General features: G+C 46.1%; 1 protein-coding gene across 2 annotated transcripts in view; it reads right to left on the bottom strand.

Moving 5' to 3' along the window:
• Positions 1 to 23,610, bottom strand: part of LOC135212561 (gamma-soluble NSF attachment protein-like) — a 265,650-nt gene that overhangs the window by 195,685 nt on the left and 46,355 nt on the right. For both annotated transcript variants that reach the window (XM_064246104.1, XM_064246105.1), the window contains exon 2: positions 9,889 to 9,956. In XM_064246104.1, coding sequence (XP_064102174.1) covers positions 9,889 to 9,956 — 68 coding nt within the window. The remainder of the gene's footprint in view (positions 1 to 9,888; positions 9,957 to 23,610) is intronic.

Raw genomic sequence — 23,610 nt, forward strand, 5'->3', positions numbered from 1 at the left:
TTTCGCGGTGAGACCGGTGAGCGTCCTCGCGGCACGTCAAACCGCTGGTACCAGCCGAGGCTGGTACCGTCGGTCGAGGGGACCTGGGGGACCCCTTCCCAGCCTCAACCCGTGGCCGGTCAGAGACCGTCACGTCCACCCGAGGTACCGGCTGGTCGCTGCGAGAGCGGCCGCTGGCCTGGCGAGAGTCCACCTGAGCGGCTCTCGACAGTCTTCTGCTCCGTGCCTCGGTCATGACGCTGAGCGAACTCAGGCGTCTTAACTTTGGCTGCACCGGTCACCGAAGGAGACCGTACACTCGGAACTTCTCGCGGACGAGAAACCGAGCCGGTACCTGGCTTAGCAGCAGAGCTGCCAAGACCAGGCGAGGGTGTACCAGCGGTAGCCAGCACACCCTTGGTCCCCGTCTTCTTCTTCTTCTCAGAAGGGGAGACGGGCCCCGTTCCCGAAGGAACAGGAGGACCAGCAGAAGAACCCCCCGTCATCCACCGGAGTGTGACGAGCCCTTCGAAGTTCCCGAAGGAGTCTTCTTAGGGGGAATATACCAAAACCCGGTTACCAGCTGGTCGCTGCGAGAGCGGCCGCTGGCCTGGCGAGAGTCACCTGAGCGGTTCTCGCCAGCCTTCTGCTCCGTGCCGCGTCTTGGCGCCGAGCGAACTCTGGCGCCGAAACTTTGGCTGCACGGTCTCCCGAGGGAGAGCGTACACTCGGGATCTCCCGCGAACGAGAGACCGAGCCGGAACCTTGCGTAGCGGCATCGCCGCTAGACCAGGCGAGGAAGTACCAGAGCTAACCGATACTCCTCTGGTCCCCGTCTATCTACTTCCTTACGGAAGGGGAGACGGGCCCGCTCAGAGGAGCAGGAGGACCAGCAGAAGGACCCCCTGTCCCACCGAGGTGGGACGGGCCCTTAGAAGTTCCCGAAGGAGACTTCTTGGGGGGGGAGGCAGCCCTTTTGGCCGGCCAGGGAATGGTTTCCGGACCTACTACTGCTGTTGACGGACTTTCCGAGAGAGTTACCGTTAAGGAAGGATCTACTCAGACAGCCCCATTTTCTGAGGTTCCATCACAACTTGTCCGATCTTCGACTATCGTCGCCCTTCAGACTGTCAAGCATCTCCTCAGAAAGAGAGGATTTTCAAAGAGAGCTTCAAGGCTATTGCTAGACCCAGAAGAGAATCCTCTGATCGAGTGTACCAAGCTAAGTGGGTCCAATTCAGAGCTTGGTGCAAAGAAGAAGGAATTTCGTCTTCTAAGACCTCTATAGCTCAGTTAGCTAACTTCCTTCTTTTTCTTCGTGAGAATAAGAAGCTTTCTACCTAGACGATTAGGGGTTATAGAGCTATGTTGTCTTCTGTGTTCAGACATCGAGGATTAGACATTTCTAATAACAATCAAGACCTCTCAGACCTGATTCGTTCCTTGATACGACCAAGACAAAGGAGTCAAGAATAGTAGCTTGGAACCTGGATGTAGTTCTTGAATGGCTGATGTCAGATAGATTCGAACCGATCTCCTCTAGTTCTTTTAGAGATCTGACTAGGAAGACACTTTTTCTTTGTGCTTTAGCATCAGCTAGAAGAATCAGTGAGCTGCATGCTATTGATAAGAGAGTTGGATTTGCTAAGGGCAATGCCATTTGCTCATCAATGCTGGGTTTTTTGGCTAAGAATGAAAATCCCTCACGTCCTTGGCCTCATTCTTTCTCTATAAAGAACATTTCGGAGTTAGTGGGGCCTAATGAGCCTGAATGTCTTCTCTGTCCAGTGAGAGCACTTAGACATTATGTGCAAAGGACCAAAGGTATAAGAGGTAAGAGTGATAACCTGTGGTGTTCAGTGAAAGATCCTTCTCGTCCTCTTTCTAAAAATGCGCTCTCCTTCTTTTTAACGGAATGTTTGATTTCTGAGGCACACGGACAATGTCAGGACTCAGAATACACAGTGTTTAGAGTCAAAGCTCATGAAATTAGAGCAGTGTCTACGTCTATGGCCTTTAGACGTAATCTGTCTTTGAAAGACATTATTAAATCTACATATTGGAGAAGCAATTCTGTCTTCGCATCTCATTATCTGACAGATTTGCAAACCACATATGAAAATTGCAGTACATTGGGGCCATTCATTGTGACTGACACGGTATTAGGTGAGGGAGAGAAGGATGTATCCCATCCTCCCTAACTTTTCTCCTTGATTATGTTTTTGTATTTTTAAGGTTGTCTGAAGATGCAGGGAGTTTTTTGAGTATCTTTCAGTCTTTTAATGTCTTGGTGTATTTCTTAACCGGTTGTAGTGATCCCTCGTTTTTCATTGTATTTTGTGGTGATTTGTACTGCGCCCTGAGCAGGGGCATTATAGACTTGTCCGTTACGGTCACGTCCTCAACGGCAAGTACTTATTATTGTGTCTGACACACGGATCCATATATCCTGTCGGTACAATAAAGGCCAGCAGACTACAGGAGGCAGGTTAACCACTGAGTCAGCGGTCTTTAAAGGTAAGGAACCTATATCTTCGATAATTCCAACAGTTGTTATTTTAGCTGCCATTGTCCCACCACCTAAATGTGTTCCAATCAGCTATATGTAACCACCGGGTAAGTTATATAAGTGAATGACATTTTTAATATAATATAAAGTTTCTTTATACTTACCCGGTGGTTACATGACGAAAGCCCGCCCTCCTCCCTCATATGGACAGGTAGGCATGAAACTTCTATGATTTATTGATGGAATGGTTCCCGGTACCCGGTAGAGGGCGGGAGTAGAGGATCACCTGTCAAACCATTAGCGCTACCGCCGAATTTCAAATTCTGCCGTGACGTCAGGAGACGACAGCTATATGTAACCACCGGGTAAGTATAAGTGAAACATTATATTATTATAAAAATGTCATTTTTATACACAGACAACTGCTTTTTTTATCAGCTTTGCGAGTGTGCATACATGTTGGCTTACTGGTTTCATTGAAGTGATTTATAAAAATGAAGTTTTTATGTTAAAACAAAGTTTAATGTATACTTACCTGGCAGGTATATATATAGCTATATTCTCTGTTCCACCTGGCAGAAATTTTCAAATCTCGCGGCAAACGCTAGTAACCTATTAGTAGTTCAGGCAACCACCACCCGTCACCGTGGCGCTAGCGCCAGGAACCGTTCCCACTTTGGGCCAGATTTTCTCTGAACCCTGTCTCCTGAGGGGAGGAAGGTGGGCATTAAATTATATATACCTGCCAGGTAAGTATACATTAAACTTTGTTTTAACATAAAAACTTCATTTTAATGTATGACACTTACCTGGCAGGTATATATATAGCTGATTGACACATTTGGAGGTGGGTCAAAGACAGCAACATTATTAGAGTAGTATATATAATTAAAAATATCAATTTACTCTAGGTTCCTTAACTGCTAAGGTAGCTGACTTCATAGGTCCTGCCTCTAAGCCTGCTTAAACCTAGGAGCTCTCAACAAGGAAGTGTCCTGTATGTTGAAGAAGCTAAGACTGGAACTGACGACTGGGCGTGCCACCATGTGTTGACAGAACCCTACAGCCCTCTTATGCCACGGCATTTAAGCTAGTAATAGATCATTTACCTGAACTACACACACACCACACCAAGATAATACAAACAAGACTGATAAAAGTAAACAACACTTTTCTCAGATGACCAACAAACACAAACACCATCACCTGATAAAATTACTTAGCTTAAAAGAAGGTTATGGGGTGGTAACTCCTTTGCCCAATACTGTACCCGAGGACACGTATGGACCTAGCGTCTGACAATTATCAAAGGTTGTCTGAATATCCCTAAGATAATGAGACGCAAATATTGAATTAGTTCTCCAAAATGTAGATTCAATAATCTCTTTGAGGGCTGAATTCTTTTTAAAAGCTAATGAAGTCGCAACTGCCCTGACTTCATGAGCCTTCACTTTCAAAATACCGAAGCTCTGTTCTTGACACAACATGTGAGCTTCTCTAATCAACTCTCTCATAAAGAAAGCTAGAACGTTCTTTGTCATGGGTCTACTGGGGTCTTTGACTGAACACCAAAGAGCATCAGAATTCCCTCTGATCTCTCTTGTTCTCTCAATATAAAAACGTAATGCTCTCACTGGGCAGAGAACTCTTTCTTGCTCATGTCCCACTAAATCAGAAAGACCCAAGACATCAAAGGATCTTGGCCAAGGATTAGCAGGGTTCTCATTCTTGGCCAAAAAACCTTCCTGGAATGAACAACTGCGTTACCATGTCTCCATCCCACTTTCTTCGATATGGCCTGAAGCTCACTAGCTCTCTTAGCCGTTGCCAAGGCGACTAAAAAGATAGCTTTCTTAGATACATCTCTCAGAGAGGCTTTCTCTAAAGGCTCGAATTTACTAGAGGTTAGATGCCTCAAGACAACATTGAGATTCCAAGAAGGTGGCCTGCATTGGGGCTGTTTCTTGGTACTAAATGATCTAATCAGATCTCTAAGGTCCAAATTATTAGAGATATCCACATCTCTGTGTCTAAACACTGAGGTCAACATACTTTTATAACCTTTTATTGTAGACATTGACAATCCTAAATCCTTTCTCAAGTACTATAGGAGGAAGTCTGCGATTTGGGTCACAGAGGTACTGGATGAAGACACTTTCCTCTTCTTACACCACTTCCGGAAATTCTCCCACTTCGACTGATATACTGCGATTGTGGAGGTTCTTCTGGCTCTAGCCACTGCACTGGCCACCTCTCTAGAATATCCCCTCACTCTGACAAGACTTTCGATAGTCTGAATGCAGTCAGACCCAGAGCGAGGGTATTCTTGTGAAATCTGTCGAAGTGGGGTTGTCTGAGTAAATCTACTCTTAGAGGAAGAGTTCTTGTGTAATCTACTGTCCATAATCCAGTACCACTCTGTGACCAACTTTGGGCCGGCCAAAACGGAGCTATTAAGGTCATCCTCGTTCCTTGGCTCTCCCTGAATTTCTTCATAACTTTCCCCAGTACTTTGAATGGAGGAAAAGCGTATACGTCTAGGTTTGTCCAATCCATCAGGAAGGCGTCCACTGCCACTGCTTCCTGATCTGGAACCGGAGAGCAATAGGTTGGTAGTCTTTTTGTTTTGGCTGTCGCAAAAAGATCTACTACCTGACGGCCCCACAATTTCCACAAGCTCTGACATACCTCCAGGTGCAACGTCCACTCTGTCGGAAGAAGTTGTCCCCTTCTGCTCAACAGGTCCGCTCTGACATTCTTCTCCCCTTGGATGAACCTGGTGAGCAGAAAAACGTTTTCCTCTTCCGCCCAAAGTAGAACTTCCTTTGCCAGCATGTAGAGGGGAAAAGAATGAGTCCCTCCTTGTTTGCGGATGTATGCCAGAGCCGTGGTGTTGTCCGAGTTGATCTGCACTGTCTTGTCGCGTACCAACTCGCTGAAGTACTTCAAGGCCAAGGAAAATCGCCATCAGTTTTCTCTTCACGGTTTATGTTTATGTTTGTATGAGTGGCTTTTACGTTCATGGAACCAGATGGTTATTTCAGCAACGGGACCAACGGCTTTACGTGACTTCCGAACCACGTCGAGAGTGAACTTCTATCACCAAGAAATACACATCTCTCACTCCTCAATGGAATGGCCGAGAATCGAACCCACGACCACCGAGGTGGGACGCTAATACCATACCAACCACGCCACTGAGGCGCTACCTTCCTGTTTATGTGCCAACTTGCTTCTTCCTCGTTCCAAAGACCCGACACCTCTTGAGGGCCTAATGTCGCTCCCCAACCTGCGTCCGACGCGTCGGAAAACAAGATGAGGTCTGGGCTCTTCTGTTGGAGCGACATACCTTCTGCTAACCTGCCTGGGGTTAGCCACCAATTTAATTCCTCCTTTGTGCAGTCTTCCTAGAGAAATGAACCTCTCTAGCGAAGAGAGTGTGCCCAGTAGACTCATCCACTCTCTTGCTGCAGCATCGGTCTTGTTTCTCTAGAAAGTCCTGCACCCTTCCGAATGCATAGGGCTTGCCTTTCGGGGGATGGAAAAACCCGAAAAGTCGCTGGACGATATCTGAATCCCCAAATAAACTATCTGTTGCTTGGGATTCCCAGCTGAGACTTTCCTAGGTTTACCACAAGACCTAATTCTTTTGCTAAATCAAACAGTTTGTTTCAGGTCCTCCAGACATTGACTTCTCGATTGGGATCTTATCAACCAGTCGTCCAAGTAAAACGACACTCTGATCCCTCGTAAGTGCAATCATCTTGCTACATTGGACATCATCCTCTTGAACACTTGGGGGGCTGTGCAAAGGCCGAAGCACAGGGCCTTGAATTGAAAGACCCTGTTCTGAATCACGAACCTTAGATACTTCCTGCTTCCTGGATGAATCGGAATATGAAAGTATGCGTTTTGTAGGTCCAGGGTAACCATCCAGTCCCCTGGACGTACCGATGCCAGTACTGAATCGTTCGTCTCCATAGTGAATTTGGTCTTTTCCACGAAAACATTTAGTTGACTTACGTCCAGAACTGGCCTCCAACCTCCCGAGGACTTCGCAACCAGGAACAACCGGTTGTAGAATCCCGGAGATTCGTGATCCAGAACAGGTTCTATGGCTCCTTTCTCTAGCATGGAAGACACTTGATCCCACAGTCGTTTTCCGTTTTCTTCACTAAATCGTCGTAATTTGCCCCTAGGGCTCTCGGAGATGTTGCGAGAGGAGGTCTCTTTAAGAAAGGAATTTTTGTACCCATTCCGAGCTACGTTGATGGCACCCAGGGATCTGCCTTCATATTTTGCCAAACTTCCCAAAATTCTTGAAGTCTGGCTCCTACTGCTGTCTGGAGGACTGAGTTCTCATTGTTTAGAGGTGGTCTTGGCTCCTCTTTTTGCGGGTACTCTCTTGCCTCTAAAGGTGGGTCGAGCGAAAGTTCTGCCGCGAAAGGGCTGTTGCGAAGGCCTTGATCCCTTTGGAGTTTTCTTAACCAATTTGGATGGTAAAAACTTCCTTACTGACGAAGAGAGAAGATCTTGAGTGGCCTTCTGAGAAAGAGCCAGCGCTATATCCTTAATAACCTCTGAAGGGAACAGTTGGTTTGAAAGGGGAGAGAACATCAACTCCGATTTCTGAGAGTTGGAAACACCTTTTGAAGCGAAAGAGCACAAAAGCGACCTCTTCTTCGTACTCCTGCTGTGAACAATGATGCCAGTTCTATTCGCTCCATCTCTCAGAGCCTTGTCCATGCAGGAATAAATGCTCTTAGCCACTTCGTATCCTGAGAATTCTCGTCTTCTAAGGAGTTCGCCAATGCTCCCAAAGACCAATCTAGAAAATTGAAGACTTCGAAAGTCCTAAAAATTCCTTTAAAAAGATGGTCAAACTCGGACGAAGTCCACCAGACCTTGGCAGACTGCAACGCCTGTCTGCGCGAGCTGTCCACTATACTGGAGAAGTCCCCCTGGGAGGAGGCAGGTACTCCCAGGCCAAGACCTTCTCCAGTAGCGTACCATACTCCAGACTTCGATGCTAACTTGGCTGGGGGAAAAGCGAAAGAGGATTTCCCCGCTTCTTTCTTGTCCTTCAGCCAGTTATTCACTCGTTGAAGAGCCTTCTTAGCCGAAATCGACAGATTCATCTTGAGGAATGAGGACTTCTTTGGAGTCTTAGTCTTGGAAAACTGAGACGGGAGATAACGGCGCCGTAGGTTGGAATTCCCCTTCAAAAATAGAAAGAAGACGTGAAGTGAGGATCTTGTAATCCGAAGAAGGTTCCACATTCTTCTCCTCAACAAAGTCCAATTCTTCTTCTGCTGAAGAAATGTCTTGCAGATCACTATCGTTCTGACGCTTTGCTGACAGATTAACGTCCTGCCGCAGATGTGTCTACGATGGACGCAGGACGCAGACGGCAGGACATCGATACTTCGTTGGTTGCAGAACGCAGACGGCAGGACGCCGATACTTCGTTGGTTGCAGAACGCAGACGGCAGGACGCCGATACTTCGTTGGTTGCGTCCTGTGTCCATCGTAGACACATCTGCTTCCTGCCGCCTGCGTCCTGCGTCCACAAGCGGTTCCGCGTCCTGACGTTTGCGTCCTGTTTCTTCAGAAACCATCTTCTTCTTCCTGCGTCCTGAAACACTACGCGATCGCCCGTCCTCGTAGAGCCAGTGCGTCCTAAATCCTCGGCGAGCGAATACTTGTCTTCCGTCTTCTTGGAAGACTTAACGGGAAGGAAATCGTCCTTACGCCTCGAAGGTCCTTGCAAAGGCGCATCCCATGAATTAACGAGAACTGCTAGCTTAGACTGCATTTCCCTTAAGAAAGGAGGAGGATGACGAGAAGGACTAAGACGTAAAGGAGAGCGATCTTGAACTCTACCCGAAGGAGAGAGAAGAGGAGAAGACAAGCAAGAGGACGGGGGAGAGTCTCTTGTCGAAATCCAGGGACGTAACGGCCGTACCGAGTCCTCTTTCGAACGAACGATCTTCTTCCTCTTGATCGGAACCGCGTCCCCGTCTTCCGAGGAGGACACAACCTCCGGGCTACTCCAAGCCTCACGATCTTGAGAACGTCTATCCTGAGTGGTCGATGTCCTTAAAGTCCTCTTGAGGGGGCGAGACGCTACCGAATACCGATGTTTCCGCTCTGATGTCGAACCATCCGAGGACGCACACTTCCCAGTTACGCCTTTTCTGTGGCGAACTGCAACAGCCTGGGGATGCTGTTAACAACACGACTGTTCAAAGGGACGCCTGACCGTGACAAAACCTCTCTCGCCTCCCTTCGACTGTCGACATGCCTTCTCCCTTGGGTCTGGGAACTTGACAGAGGTCTAGGTCTAGGAGCACTGACTTTATCTGTAAGGCGCTGTATTTGGTCACCCATGGACGCAAGGGCAGCGAACACTTTAACAATCTGTGTATCGTTCGCCTCCTCCGATACAGTAGCGGGCGCAGGAGATACCTGGGGAGAAGGTACTACCATTTCTACATTAGAAGGAGCTGGAGAGGAAACACATTCACTCCTTTTACTAGAAGTATTCGACCTCTCACTACGAGAAACAGATCTCCTCACTCGATCTTTCTCTAACCTTTCAACATATTTCATAAATATCTTCCACTCCTTCTCTGACAAATTCTCACTCTCAACACACCTACTCTCCCAAGTACATACATTCTCTCTACACTTCTTGCAAATAGTATGAGGGTCGACCGAAGCCTTCGGCAACCTTACCTTGCACCACTCTTTCACACAAACTCTAAACATACTACCAGTGTCAGACATATTTAAAGAACAATCCAAAGCGAATGCCAAGCTAACGTTTCCAAGTACGATACCAAAAATCCATGAAAAGTCAGCAACGAGAATGAAAATCCTAGCAGGGAACCACCAACAATATTGCCGGTTTGGCTGGCAGAGAAAATCTGGCCCAAGTGGGAACGGTTCCTGGCGCTAGCGCCACGGTAACGGGGTGGTGGTTGCCTGAACTACTAATAGGTTGCTAGCGTTTGCCGCGAATTTGAAAATTTCTGCCAGGTGGAACAGAGAATATAGCTATATATATACCTGCCAGGTAAGTGTCATACATTAAAACAATCTATTTAAGCCACTCTTTCACTGACCTAAAAGTCTCTCTCTTTACCTCGCAGACAGTCAAGTAATATTGACCAGACAATTACATCCCACATTTAATTTTTGGAGAGGAGTGATTCACAGCATGCTCAATTTTATGACTTTTCATTTTCCTCTTCCCCTTTCATTACCCATCATTTTCACCTAACCACATTAAACTATGACTTCATAAATTAACTTAAGAACAGAAAACTTTAAGACAGCCCTACATCATCTCTGAAAACTGTTAATGGGCAAATGAACAAGAATAATACAAAGTTTACCTGCAGCATTATATTCATCTGCAGCTATATCATAGTCAGGTTTCCATTTCAGTAAGCTTGTCTTGAGGCTGAAAAAAAGACAAAAGCATATAAAAATTTTATAAATATAAGAGGAAAATTGTAATTGAATTGAAACTATAAGTATGAAGAGGATACGTCCTAACAGGTGCACTGTATATAAAGTTTTTGTGATTTGGGTATTGTATGGCAACGATGGACAATTTCTTTACCATATTCTACAATAAATAAGTCCTTGTGTATATTTAGTTTTTATTTTACCAAATAAATATACATATAGTAAATTAAGTTTATTGAAATATAACACCCAATAAAACACTGCATAAAATTTCTCAAAACTAAAACTGTTTTGTATAAACACATCACTTTAAGATTGCCTTAAATGTGCACCACCTCATTTTCAGGCACATTTAAAAGCAGCTGAAGAAGGGTTTCCACTTGGTCATCTGCACATCTGGGTTCCAAAGCACCTTCGCATGGCAGTAAACTACTTCAGTCTTGTCTGAAATATGTACTCCAAAGAAAGAGTGAGGACTGGATGAAAGTAATAAAAAATAAACTACTGGAATAAGTAGTAACCTCATGGTCCAACTGTTTTCAGGGCTAAAAGGGTCATGAAAAGAGACTGGTATGCTAAAATTCATTATTGCAAGGTGATGAGTAGGAGAATGAAGTGACAAGGAAGCTTACTTTAGCAAGTAAGGTAGAGACAATCTGATCAACAGCAATAAGGCCAATAGAGGAAGTGTCAAAGGACTAGTGAATTAGATCAATCAAATATAAGCACTTATAGTATAAGATTTATAGGAAGCATAATCAATAAATGTGCCTACAGGAAGTCCCAAGTTTACAACGGGTTCTGTTCAAAATTGCCATAAACCAGAACATCGTAGGAAATTGTAAGAAAACCTTACTTCTAACCACTTGGGTGTCTTGAAAATGAGATAACTTGAATTTTTATTGAGTTTTTCATAAAATAACCTTCAAATTTTGACCATTCTGCTGTTTTGGAGCCATATTTCTTTCGTTGGAGCACCATAAACCCACAACATGCGTTGTAAATAATTTTTTATTAATATATTCAAATAGCGTCGTAACCTTGGAAGGCTTGTACTGCATAACCTGGGAGTGCCTGTACTGCAAAATTGTCTTAAAAAACCACGGATATGGTTACTATCCTCCTCTCACGTATAGTGATTCTGTAGTGTCATGATACGCTTTCAATATGGCCTGTCTTAAGATAAAGAGATACAATAACATCTCAATTTACCAGGCTTCTTTACTTACCACCTACGATATTACAATTTTTTGCCAGGCTACCTTTTATGACATGATGCACGGTAAATTTCTTAGACTGGATGGTAAGTGTAACTCTTATGTCTGATAAATTGCTGAAGAGATTTTATGTACAAACTACCAATTCCTGTGCTGGTTGTTTAAAGCAATCGTGTTCATCCTCCCTCCCTCTAAATGCTTCAGTCTTCTGACAATAAAATCTTCACAGTTCTCACATGGCAAAAGAGCAAATCTTCCTTATTCCCTAATTGTACTGGCAACAAGGGGAAAACAAAAGGAGCAAGTTGAATACGTAAAGGTGTGGACAGAGATATTTTGACAGAAAACCCAGTCCCAGCACATACAAACACTCAATATTATTGCAAGTCTTGGCTGGATAGGACAAGCAACTCAACTCCCCGCAAGAAGTTAAGACTTGATACATACAGGAAGTCCCCGGTTATCGGTGGGGGTTCCGTTCTCGGCGGGGTACTGATAAGCAAAAACCGCCATTAACTGAAACTTAGTGATTTATGGCGCTTATGGCGCCAAGTTTCGGTTAATGGAGCTGATAACCGGTTAATGGCACCTCTGTTAGATATGTTATGGTACCATACCTCTGTTATCAGCACCTTATGGCACTGATAACCGAAACTTGGCCCGTTATGGTGCCACAAATTGCAGATTTTATGGTACTAGACAAGCACCATAAAACCGGATCGCCATTAACTGGTGGACTGCCTGTACACCCTTTAGGGAGGGCAGGGAGTGTCCTTTATTCAGACCTGAGCCTTTGGATATGTTGCTTTGTTGTGTAATTTACCTGCATCTTGTCAGTACAGCACATACAAATCTTAGTTACTCCCTATGACTCACCAAACACATGCCATTCAAGAATCTTAAGAAAGATGCTCGTCTGTCCAAGGAAACATGATATTGTTATAATACAATAAAGTTTCATACATACTTACCTGGCAGATATATACATAGCTAAGACTCCGTCGTCCCCGACAGAAATTCAAATTTCGCGCACTCGCTACAGGTAGGTTCAGGTGATCTACCGGCCTGCCCTGGTGGCAGGACTAGGAACCAATCCGTTTTTCTACTCTATATATTTTCTCTTCCACCTGTCTCCTTGCGGGGAGGCTGGGTGGTGGGCCCTAATCGTATATATCTGCCAGGTAAGTATGTATGAACTTTATTGTTATAACAATATCATTTTCATACAATCAACTTACCTGTCAGATATACACTAGCTGATTGGCACCCTTCGGTGGAGGGTAAGAGACAGCTACTACTAGAATAGACAGGTAAACAACATCTGTTTGTAGGTATAAATTAAAACCTTGGTTCCTACCTGATAGGTGGTAGACTCCGTGGGTGTTTTTCCCCGTCCCCGTAGTCTGCATCACCTCAAGAAACTTTAGCGAGATATGTGATCTATGGCCAAGAATTCTTGTGGGTCTGCCGAAGGGGTCTTATCCACTTACTCGGCAGAGCCTGAAAGGACTTTGTCAATGGGTGCTGATCCACTTACATGACAACACACCTTATTAAGGAGCAAACAATCAATCCCGACCACCTGATCCTAACCACCATGTTAGTATTAAAAATTGCTCAGAGTTATCCCCAACTCTTCGCAACAACCGTAAACTCAAACCACAATGCACAAGTACACAATAATTTCAAAAAAAATTTTCTATTACAAGATATCACAAGAGTTCCTTACTGAACTGAAGTGACTGGACGCTTGTGCGACAACTGCACTTGTTCAGAAGAAAGTCTAGAACATATCTATATTTAAGGTTTCTATTACAAGATATCACAAGAGTTGCCTTACTGAACTGAAGTGACTGGACGCTTGTGCGACAACTGCACTTGTTCAGAAGAAAGTCTAGAACATATCTATATTTAAGGATTGTTTGTAAGCTCCTGTACCCATGGATTGTGCCCGCAGACACAAAAGGACCTAATGAAAAACATTTTTCATAGGTCACACGCACGTCCTTCAAAATAGTGAGCCGCAAACACAGAATTACATCTCCAATATGTTCGCTTCCAAGATATTCTTCAGCGACATATTTTTCTCTGAAAAGAGAGAGACGTTGCCACTGCACTCACTTCATGAGCTTTTACTCTTAGGAGTTTTAAGGAATCGTCCGTGCAAGCCTTATGAGCGTCCATAATTACGCTCCTGACAAAAAAGGCTAATGCATTCTTAGACATAGGTCTTGATGGATCCTTCACTGAGCACCACAGGCCTTGTCTAGAACCTCCCAACTGTTTCCTTTTTCTTTAAGTAAAAACTTTAATGCCCTTACTGGGCAAAGAGACCTCTCCGGTTCCCTGCCGACGAGACCCGATAATCCTTTTACTTCGAAGTTTCTTCGGCGGGAGGGTTTTCGAAGGATTTTCATTCTTCGCTAAGAATATTCCTTGAAAGAACAGATGGCTGAATCTATATTGAACCCGACTTTGTCACTAAGGGCGTGTAGTTCGCTAACCCTTTTTGCCGTTGCCAGTGACAAAAGGAATAAACATTTTCTCGTTATATCACGAAACGAGGCCAAATGTAGGGGTTCAAATCTCTCTGAAGTCAAGAACTTCAGTACTACGTCTAGATTCCAGTTAGGGGAGAAGTCATTCTATACTTCTTGGTCTCAAATGACCTAATCAGATCATGCAGGTCCTTATTGTTTTCCCAAATCTAGGCTCTATTCCTAAAGACGGCCGATAGCATACTCCTATAGCCCTTTATCGTGGCTACGGAGAGCTGCGACTCTTCCCTCAGAAATAACAGAAAATGATATTGTTATAATACAATAAATGTTTTCATACATACTTACCTGGCAGATATACATAGCTAAGACTCCGTCGTCCCCGACAGAAATTCAAATTTTTTCGCGCCACTCGCTACAGGTAGGTCAGGTGATCTACCGGCCTGCCTCCCTGGGTGGCAGGACTAGGAACCAATCCCGTTTTCTACTCATATATTTTTCTCTTCCACCTGTCTTCCTTGCGGGGAGGCTGGGTGGGCCCTAATCGTATATATCTGCCAGGTAAGTATGTATGAAACTTTATTGTATTATAACAATATCATTTTCATACAATCAACTTACCTGTCAGATATATACATAGCTGATTGGCACCTTCGTGGAGGGTAAGAGACGCTACTACTAGAATAGACAGGTAAACAACATCTGTTGTAGGTATATAAATTAAAACCTTGGTTCCTACCTGATAGGTGGTAGACTCCGTGGGTGTTTTCCCCGTAGTCTGCATCACCTCAAGAAACTTTAGCGAGATATGTGATCTATGGCCAAGAATTCTTGTGGGTCTGCCGAAGGGTCTTATCCACTTACTCGGCAGAGCCTGAAAGGACTTTGTCAATGGGTGGGTGCTGATCCACTTACATGACAACACACCTTATTAAGGAGCAAACAATCAATCCCGACCACCTGATCCTAACCACCATGTTAGTATTAAAAATTGCTCAGAGTTATCCCCAACTCTTCGCAACAACCGAACTCAAACCACAAGACCAAGTACACAATAATAATTTTTCTACAAGTATCACAAGAGTTCCTACGAACGAATGCTGGAACGCTGTGCGACAACTGCTTGTTCAATAAAGTCTAGAACATATCTATATTTCAAGGTTTCTATACGATATCACAAGAGTTCCTTACTGAAACTGAAGTGACTGGAAGTGACTTGATCGGCTTGTGCGAGCACTGCACATTGTTCAGAAGAAAGTCTAGAACATATCTATATTTAAGGATTGGTTGTAAGCTCTGTAGCCCAGGATTGTGCCCGCAGACACAAAGGACCTAATGAAACATTTTTCATAGGTCACACGCAGCATCGTCTTCAAGAGTGAGCCGCAACACAGAATTACATCTCCAATATGTCGCTTCCAAGATATTCTTCAGCGACATATTTCTCTGAAAAGAGAGAGACGTTGCCACTGCTCTCACTTCATGAGCTTTTACTCTTAGGAGTTTTAAGGAATCGTCCGTGCAAGCCTTATGAGCGTCCATAATTACGCTCCTGACAAAAAAGGCTAATGCATTCTTAGACATAGGTCTTGATGGATCCTTCACTGAGCACCACAGGCCTTGTCTAGAACCTCCCAACTGTTCCTTTTTCTTTAAGTACTTTAATGCCCTTACTGGGCAAAGAGACCTCTCCGGTTTCCCTGCCGACGAGACCCGATAATCCTTTTACTTTCGAAGTTTCTCGGCTGAGGGTTTCGAAGGATTTTCATTCTTCGCTAAGAATAATTCCTTGAAAGAACAGATGGCTGAATCTATATTGAACCCGACTTTGTCACTAAGGGCGTGTAGTTCGCTAACCCTTTTTGCCGTTGCCAGTGACAAAAGGAATAAACATTTTCTCGTTATATCACGAAACGAGGCCAAATGTAGGGGTTCAAATCTCTCTGAAGTTAAGACTTCAGTACTAGTCTAGATTCCAGTTAGGGGGAGAAGTCATTCTATACTTCTTGGTCTCAAATGACCTAATCAGATCATGCAGGTCCTTATTGTTTCCCCCCAAATCTAGGCCTCTATTCCTAAAGACGGCCGATAGCATACTCCTATAGCCCTTTATCGTGGCTACGGAGAGCTGCGACTCTTCCCTCAGAAATAACAGAAAATCAGCTATTTCTGCTACAGAGGTACTGGAGGAGGACAACTTCTTTGACTTACACCACCTTCAAAAATACTTCCCACTTGGATTGATAAACCGGATAGTGGAAGTTCTCCGGCTCTAGCGATCGAGCTTGCTGCTTTACTAGAAAAGCCTCTCGCTCTGACAAGTCTTTCGATAGTCGAAAGGCAGTCAGAGCGAGAGCGGGGAGGTTTTGATGAAACCTCTCGAAGTGTGGTTTGTCTGAGAAGATCCCTCCTTTGTGGAAGGGATCTGGGGAAGTCTACTATCCACTCCAGTACCTCTGGAACCATTCTTGAGCTGGCCAAAAGGGGGCTATCAGGGTCATTCTTGTCCCCTTTGAAGTCACAAACTTCCTGATGTACTTGCCCCAGAATCTTGAATGGGGAAATGCGTAAACGTCTACCTGAGACCAATCTAGTAGGAAGGCGTCTACTGCTAGAGCTCCGGGATCTCTACCCACTGAACAGAAGACTTCCATCTCCTCGAGAGGAACGTGGCAAAGAGGTCGACATGAGGAGTTCCCCAAAGAGACCAGAGCTTGAGGCAAACTTTCTGAGTGGAGGGTCCACTCGGTATGAAGGACCTGGTTCCTCCTGCTCAGCCTGTCCGCTCGTACGTTCCTTACTCCCTGAACGAAACCTCGTCAAGAGAGAGATGTTTCCTCTGGGATGTCCACAACAGAAGTTCTCTCGATGATTTCGTAAAGGGCATACGAGTGAGTACCTCCTTGCTTCCGAATGTATGCTATAGCGGTTGTATTGTCCGCATTCACTTGAACTATTTGTTGCAAACTAACGGTTCGAAGCTCTTTAGAGCTAGGTGTACAGCTAGCAGTTCTTTGCAGTTTATGTGCCAGGACACTTGAAGAGCATTCAAGTGCCTGACACTTCTCTCTTTCCCAAAGTTGCTCCCCATCCTTTTTTCCGACGCGTCGGAAAACAATACAAGGTTTGGGCTCTGTATTTCCAGGGAAGTACCTTTGTTTTCCCTCAGTGGGAGTAACCACCATTCTAAATGTCGTTTTATCCGATTTGGAATGGGAAAAAAGTCCGAGAGTAGTCCTGTCTTCATGTTCCACGAACTTCTGAGGAAGAACTGAAGAGGACGGAGATGAAGTCTTCCTAGGTGAAAGAACTGTTCGAGCGAGGAAAGGTCCCTAAAAGGCTCAACCATTCCCTCGCCGAAGTCCGTTCCTTCCTTAGGAAGAGAGAGACTTTTTCTAACCTCTCGCTAGTCTCTCTTGAGAAGGAAATACTCGAAAACCCCGAATCCATCCGAATCCCCAGATAGACAAGTTCTGGCTGGGGATCAGTTGAGACTTCTCGAGGTTCACGAGTAATCCTAAAGTCTTTATAAGGTTTAGTGTCACATTCAGGTCCTCCAAACACTGTTCCTCTGACTTTGCTCTGATAAGCCAGTCGTCTAGATAAAGAGATATACTGATTCCTTTCAGATGAAGCCATCTCGCCACATTTTTCAAAAGGTTCGTGAAAACCTGAGGCGCCGTCGACAGGCCGAAGCACAAGGCTCTGAATTGGAAGATCCTTCCCCCCGTCATGAAACGGAGGTACTTCTTCGACGAAGGATGGATCGGGACGTGAAAATATGCGTCCTGGAGATCCAGAGACACCATCCAATCCCCTTGGCGAGAGCCGCCAGGACTGAAGCAGAGGTTCCATGGAGAACTTCTGTTTTTGAACAAACTTGTTCAGAGCGCTGACATCCAGAACTGGTCTCCATCCCCCCGAGGCTTTCGCAACCAAGAAAAGACGATTGTAAAACCCCGGGGCAGCTTTGATCCAGCACAAGTTCTATAGCTCTCTTGTCCCACATCTGATCCACCATTTGTTGAAGAGTATCTTTCAACACAGGGTCCTTGTAATGGCGGACAATTTCCCTCGGAGTTGACGTCAGGGGAGGATTGTCCAGGAAAGGAATGAGAATATCCCTTCTGAAGAACCGACATCGACCAAGGATCTGTGGTCGATGCGAGTCCAGGCTTCCGCAAATCCCCGGAGCCTGGCACCTATGGTGTTTGGAGGAGCGCCACTTCACTTTCCCTTTTAAAGGGGCGGAACGAGGCTCGACCTCTCTTTCTCGGTCGTTTTCCTTTTAGCGGTAACTCTAGTTGGAGGGCCGCCTCGAAAGGGCCGAACAGGAGTAGACGCCACTTTCTTTTCACCCACATTACTGGTCTCTTCTTCCTGGACGATTGCAGGAGAGATCTTGAGTCGCTTTCTCCGTCAGCGATCGGGAAATATCCTTCACCAACTGTGACGGGAACAGAAAATCAGACCTAGGGGCGAATAACAAAGCTGCTCTTTGTGAGTGTGATACTGCTTTCGTCAAGAAGCGCTAAACACAGATCTCTTCTTCAAGAGACCTGCTCCAACAAGGAAGAAACTTCCCCTGAGCAGCCGTCTTTGCACCGCCTTGTCAATACATGACAGAATTGCAAGGAGAACATCCGTTTCTAGCCCTTCAGGGGCATGAGCCTTCTTGGACATCACACCCAAGGGACCAATCTAGGAAGTTAAAGACTTCTAGAATGTGAAAAAGTCCCTTGAGGAGATGATCCAACTCTGAAAGGCCCCAAGTAATCTTAGCCGTGTGAAGGCTATGTCTCCTGGATGCGTCTACCAGACTGGAAAAGTCAGCTTCAGCTGAAGCAGGGAGAGTGAGACCCATATTCTCCCCAGTCTGGTACCAAATCCCTCTCTTGCCGGTCAGTCTAGGGGGAGGCATGCAAAAGACTGTCCTTACAAGCTCCTTCTTAGTAAGCATCCAGTTATCAAGCGATTGCAGAGCTCTCTTCATAGAAATCGTCGGTCTCATCTTCACGAAAGCCGACGATTTCGGAGTCTTCGAGCATGAAAACAGAGAACGAGGCGAAGGAGGAGCGGCAGGGATCAATGCGTCTCCGTATTCCTGGAGAAGGAGAGCTGTCAAGACTTTGTAGTTCGACAGTCCTTCCTTACTGTGAGACTCGTCCTCTGATTCCTCTTCCATAAATCGGATCGCAGGAGAGACCCACTTCTCGTTCCTGGTCTTCTTGTCCAACCATTCTCTCTATTGGGGACAAACTCCTAATAGGAGAGGGGCTAAGAGAGTGTAAAGAGAGCTCCTATGTTCGACTGGCTCTTCGTACTTGGCTGGCGCCTCGCGCCTGGCTGGCGCTCGCGCTTGTTCTGGCGCCTCGCGCTTGGCTGGCGTCTCGCCTGCTGATTGCTCGCGCTTGGCTGGCGCCTCGCGCCGGCGATCGCGCTTGGTTGTGTCTCGCGCCTGACTGACTCTTCGCGCTTGGCTGGCGGCCTCGCGCCTGACTGGAGTCTCGCGCCTCTGAACCGTCTCGCGCCTGACTGACACCTCGTGCCTTGTTGAAGACTCGCGTCTTCCTGAAGTCCCCTCCTTGCGTGACAGCTGTTCTTCTTGAGCCTCACGCTTGGATGAATGCTCACGCTTGTTTGTAACTCCGCGCTTGCAATGCGTTTCTTCTGACTCTCTCTTAGAGGACGCTTCTCGTCTGTAGGACGCCTCGCGCTTAGTTGTTGCTACGCGCTTGTCTGGCGGATCCATATCTTCCCACGAGTCTCTATCTGAGATCTCAAAAGACTCACGTTTCGCAGGAGCCTCACTCCTGGTGGGAGAAGGAAGACGAGTCTTCTTGACCGGCAGTCTGACGTCTTTCTTACGAGGAGGATCCTTCGAAAGGACTCCTACTAGGGCGGAAAGCTGTTCCTGTACCGCCAAAATGATCCTTTGTTTGGACGCTTCTCCTGCGTCTTCTTGAACGGGAGAGGAAGACCTCGAAAGCGTGTTGCCCCGATCCATGGAACGGCGAACCCTCTTCGCCTCTTGATAGAAGGAGGTTCTTCTTTTCCGAAAAGCGTTCCGGGCTTGAATCCAAACCAGGATCTCTCAGTGCCTTTTCAGGGGCCTGGACAAGTCCGAATCCTTCCACCCTCGTTTAGGAGAGGGAGAAGCGGACGAAGAGAAGCACTCTCTGAGGACGCTTTTTTCGATACGGTCCTGAGCAGGCTGTCTATGCACAGCACCTGCTGAAGGGACGCCTGACCCGTGGGGGGAATTCTCCACCCAACCTCCGTACGGCTTTGACTTTCCTTCTCCTCTGGCTTGGGAGCTTGGAAGAGGTCTAGGCCTGGGAGCGTCGCAGAGACGGTCAGACGCCCCCTCCACACAACCTGGGACACTCACTTCACTAAAGTCACTTTCACCATCCTTACCTTTTTTATGGTAAGCCCTTTCGGCTTTCATCCTGAGAATCGTAGCCTTCAGTTCAGCAATTTCCGAAGCTGAATCTGAATGTACAGTCAGTGAGGGTCCTGATAGAGAATCATAATTAAGAGAATAGTTAGAAATTGTCTAAAGGCTCAATAGGCCTTGTACAAACTACCCGCCATCTTAGATGCCGCCCTTCTTACTCTTATCCCTTTCTAACTTCTTCAGTAAGAAGTTAGAGTCTTCCATTCCTCAACATTCAACCTTTCACACTCATGACAGGTGGTTAGAAATAGAACAATCAAAACCCCTACATTTGCGACATACAGTGTGAGGATCAACCGAAGCTTTCGGTATCCTCACCTTGCAGCCTACATTCACACACATTCTAACACAACACTTGAATCAGACATTCTGGAGAAAAAATCAAAAAGCAAGTCCAAATCCAGTCCACAGTTAGCGAATGCCAAAACAACGATCCAGGTACTTCAACCAAAGTTCCACAAAAAGATGATCAATTGCTTAGAAAAGCGAATTCCAGTCAAGAGGAGGCAGCAACGATGTTGATACCACCGGCGACAGAAAAATATATGAGTAGAAAACGGGATTGGTTCCTAGTCCTGCACCCAGGGCAGGCAGGCCGGTAGATCACCTGACCTACCTGTAGCGAGTGGCGCGAAATTTGAATTTCTGTCGGGGACGACGGAGTCTTAGCTATGTATATATCTGACAGGTAAGTTGATTGTATGAAATCAGCTATTTCTGCTACAGAGGTACTGGAGGAGGACAACTTCTTTGACTTACACCACCTTCTAAAAACTTCCCACTTGTATTGATAAACCCGGATAGTGGAAGTTCTCCGGGCTCTAGCGATCGAGCTTGCTGCTTTACTAGACAGCCTCTCGCTCTGACAAGTCTTTCGATAGTCGAAAGGCAGTCAGAGGCGAGAGCGGGGAGGTTTTGATGAAACCTCTCGAAGTGGTTGTCTGAGAAGATCCCTCCTTTGTGGAAGGATCTGGGGAAGTCTACTATCCACTCCAGTACTTTCTGGAAACCATTCTTGAGCTGGCCAAAAGGGGGCTATCAGGGTCATTCTTGTCCCTTTGAAGTCACAAACTTCCTGAGTACTTGCCCCAGAATCTTGAATGGGGGAAATGCGTAAACGTCTACCTGAGACCAATCTAGTAGGAAGGCGTCTACTGCTAGAGCTCTGGGATCTTCTACCACTGAACAGAAGACTTCCAGTCTCCTCGAGAGGAACGTGGCAAAGAGGTCGACATGAAGGAGTTCCCACCCCAAAGAGACCAGAGCTTGAGGCAAACTTCTGAGTGGAGGGTCCACTCGGTATGAAGGACCTGGTTCCTCCTGCTCAGCCTGTCCGCTCGTACGTTCCTTACTCCCTGAACGAACCTCGTCAAGAGAGAGATGTTCCTCTGGGATGTCCACAACAGAAGTTCTCTCGTGAGTTCGTAAAGGGCATACGAGTGAGTACCTCCGTTGCTTCCGAATGTATGCTAGAGCGGTTTGTATTGTCCGCATTCACTTGAACTATTTTGTTGCAAAACTAACGGTTCGAATCTCTTTAGAGCTAGGTGTACAGCTAGCAGTTCTTTGCAGTTTATGTGCCAGGACACTTGAAGAGCATTCCAAGTGCCTGACACTTCTCTCTTTCCCAAAGTTGCTCCCCATCCTTTTTCCGACGCGTCGGAAAACAATACAAGGTTTGGGCTCTGTATTTCCGGGAAGTACCTTTGTTTTCCCTCAGTGGGAGTAACCACCATTCTAAATGTCGTTTTTATCCGATTTGGAATGGGAAAAAAAGTCCGAGAGTAGTCCTGTCTTCATGTTCCACGAACCTTCTGAGGAAGAACTGAAGAGGACGGAGATGAAGTCTTCCTAGGTGAAAGAACTGTTCGAGCGAGGAAAGGGTCCCTAAAAGGCTCAACCATTCCCTCGCCGAAGTCCGTTCCTTCCTTAGGAAGAGAGAGACTTTTTCTAAACCTCTCGCTAGTCTCTCTTGAGAAGGAAATACTCGAAAACCCCGAGAATCCATCCGAATCCCCAGATAGACCAAGTTCTGGCTGGGGATCAGTTGAGACTTCTCGAGGTTCACGAGTAATCCTAAAGTCTTTATAAGGTTTAGTGTCACATTCAGGTCCTCCAAACACTGTTCCTCTGACTTTGCTCTGATAAGCCAGTCGTCTAGATAAAGAGATATACTGATTCCTTTCAGATGAAGCCATCTCGCCACATTTTTCAAAGGTTCGTGAAAACCTGAGGCGCCGTCGACAGGCCGAAGCACAAGGCTCTGAATTGGAAGATCCTTCCCTTCCCCCCGCCATGAAAACGGAGGTACTTCTTCGACGAAGGATGGATCGGGACGTGAAAATATGCGTCCCTGGAGATCCAGAGACACCATCCAATCCCCTTGGCGAAGAGCCGCCAGGACTGAAGCAGAGGTTTCCATGGAGAACTTCTGTTTTTGAACAAACTTGTTCAGAGCGCTGACATCCAGAACTGGTCTCCATCCCCCCGAGGCTTTCGCAACCAAGAAAAGACGATTGTAAAAAACCCAAAACCCCGGGGAGCTTTGATCCAGCACAAGTTCTATAGCTCTCTTGTCCCACATCTGATCCACCATTTGTTGAAGAGTATCTTTCAACACAGGGTCCTTGTAATTGGCGGACAATTCCCTCGAGTTGACGTCAGGGGAGGATTGTCCAGGAAAGGAATGAGATATCCCTTCTGAAGAACCGACATCGACCAGGATCTGTGTCGATGCGAGTCCAGGCTTCCGCAAATCCCCGGAGCCTGGCACCTACTGGTGTTTGGAGGAGCGCCACTTCACTTTCCCCTTTTAAAGGGCGGAACGAGGCTCGACCTCTCTTCTCGGTCGTTTTCCTTTTAGCGGTAACTCTAGTTGGAGGGCCGCCTCGAAAGGGCCGAACAGAGTAGACGCCACTTTCTTTTCACCCACCATTACTGGTCTCTTCTTCCTGGACGATTGCAGGAGAAGATCTTGAGTCGCTTTCTCCGTCAGCGATCGGGAAATATCCTTCACCAACTGTGACGGGAACAGAAAATCAGACCTAGGGGCGAATAACAAAGCTGCTCTTTGTGAGTGTGATGACTGCTTTCGTCAAGAAAGCGCTAAACACATCTCTTCTTCAAGAGACCTGCTCCAAACAAGGAAGAAACTTCCCCTGAGCGTCTTGCACCGCCTTGTCAATACATGACAGAATTGCAAGGATAACATCCGTTTTTTCTAGCCCTTCAGGGGCATGAGCCTTCTTGGACATCACCCCAAGGGACCAATCTAGGAAGTTAAAGACTTCTAGAATGTGAAAAAGTCCCTTGAGGAGATGATCCAACTCTGAAAGGCCCCAAGTAATCTTAGCCGTGTTGAAGGCTATGTCTCCTGGATGCGTCTACCAGACTGGAAAACGTCAGCTTCAGCTGAAGCAGGGAGAGTTGAGACCCATATTCTCCCAGTCTGGTACCAAAATCCCTCTCTTG

The sequence above is a fragment of the Macrobrachium nipponense genome, chromosome 41, assembly GCF_015104395.2.
Source record: "Macrobrachium nipponense isolate FS-2020 chromosome 41, ASM1510439v2, whole genome shotgun sequence".
Classification (NCBI taxonomy): Eukaryota; Metazoa; Arthropoda; class Malacostraca; order Decapoda; family Palaemonidae; genus Macrobrachium; species Macrobrachium nipponense.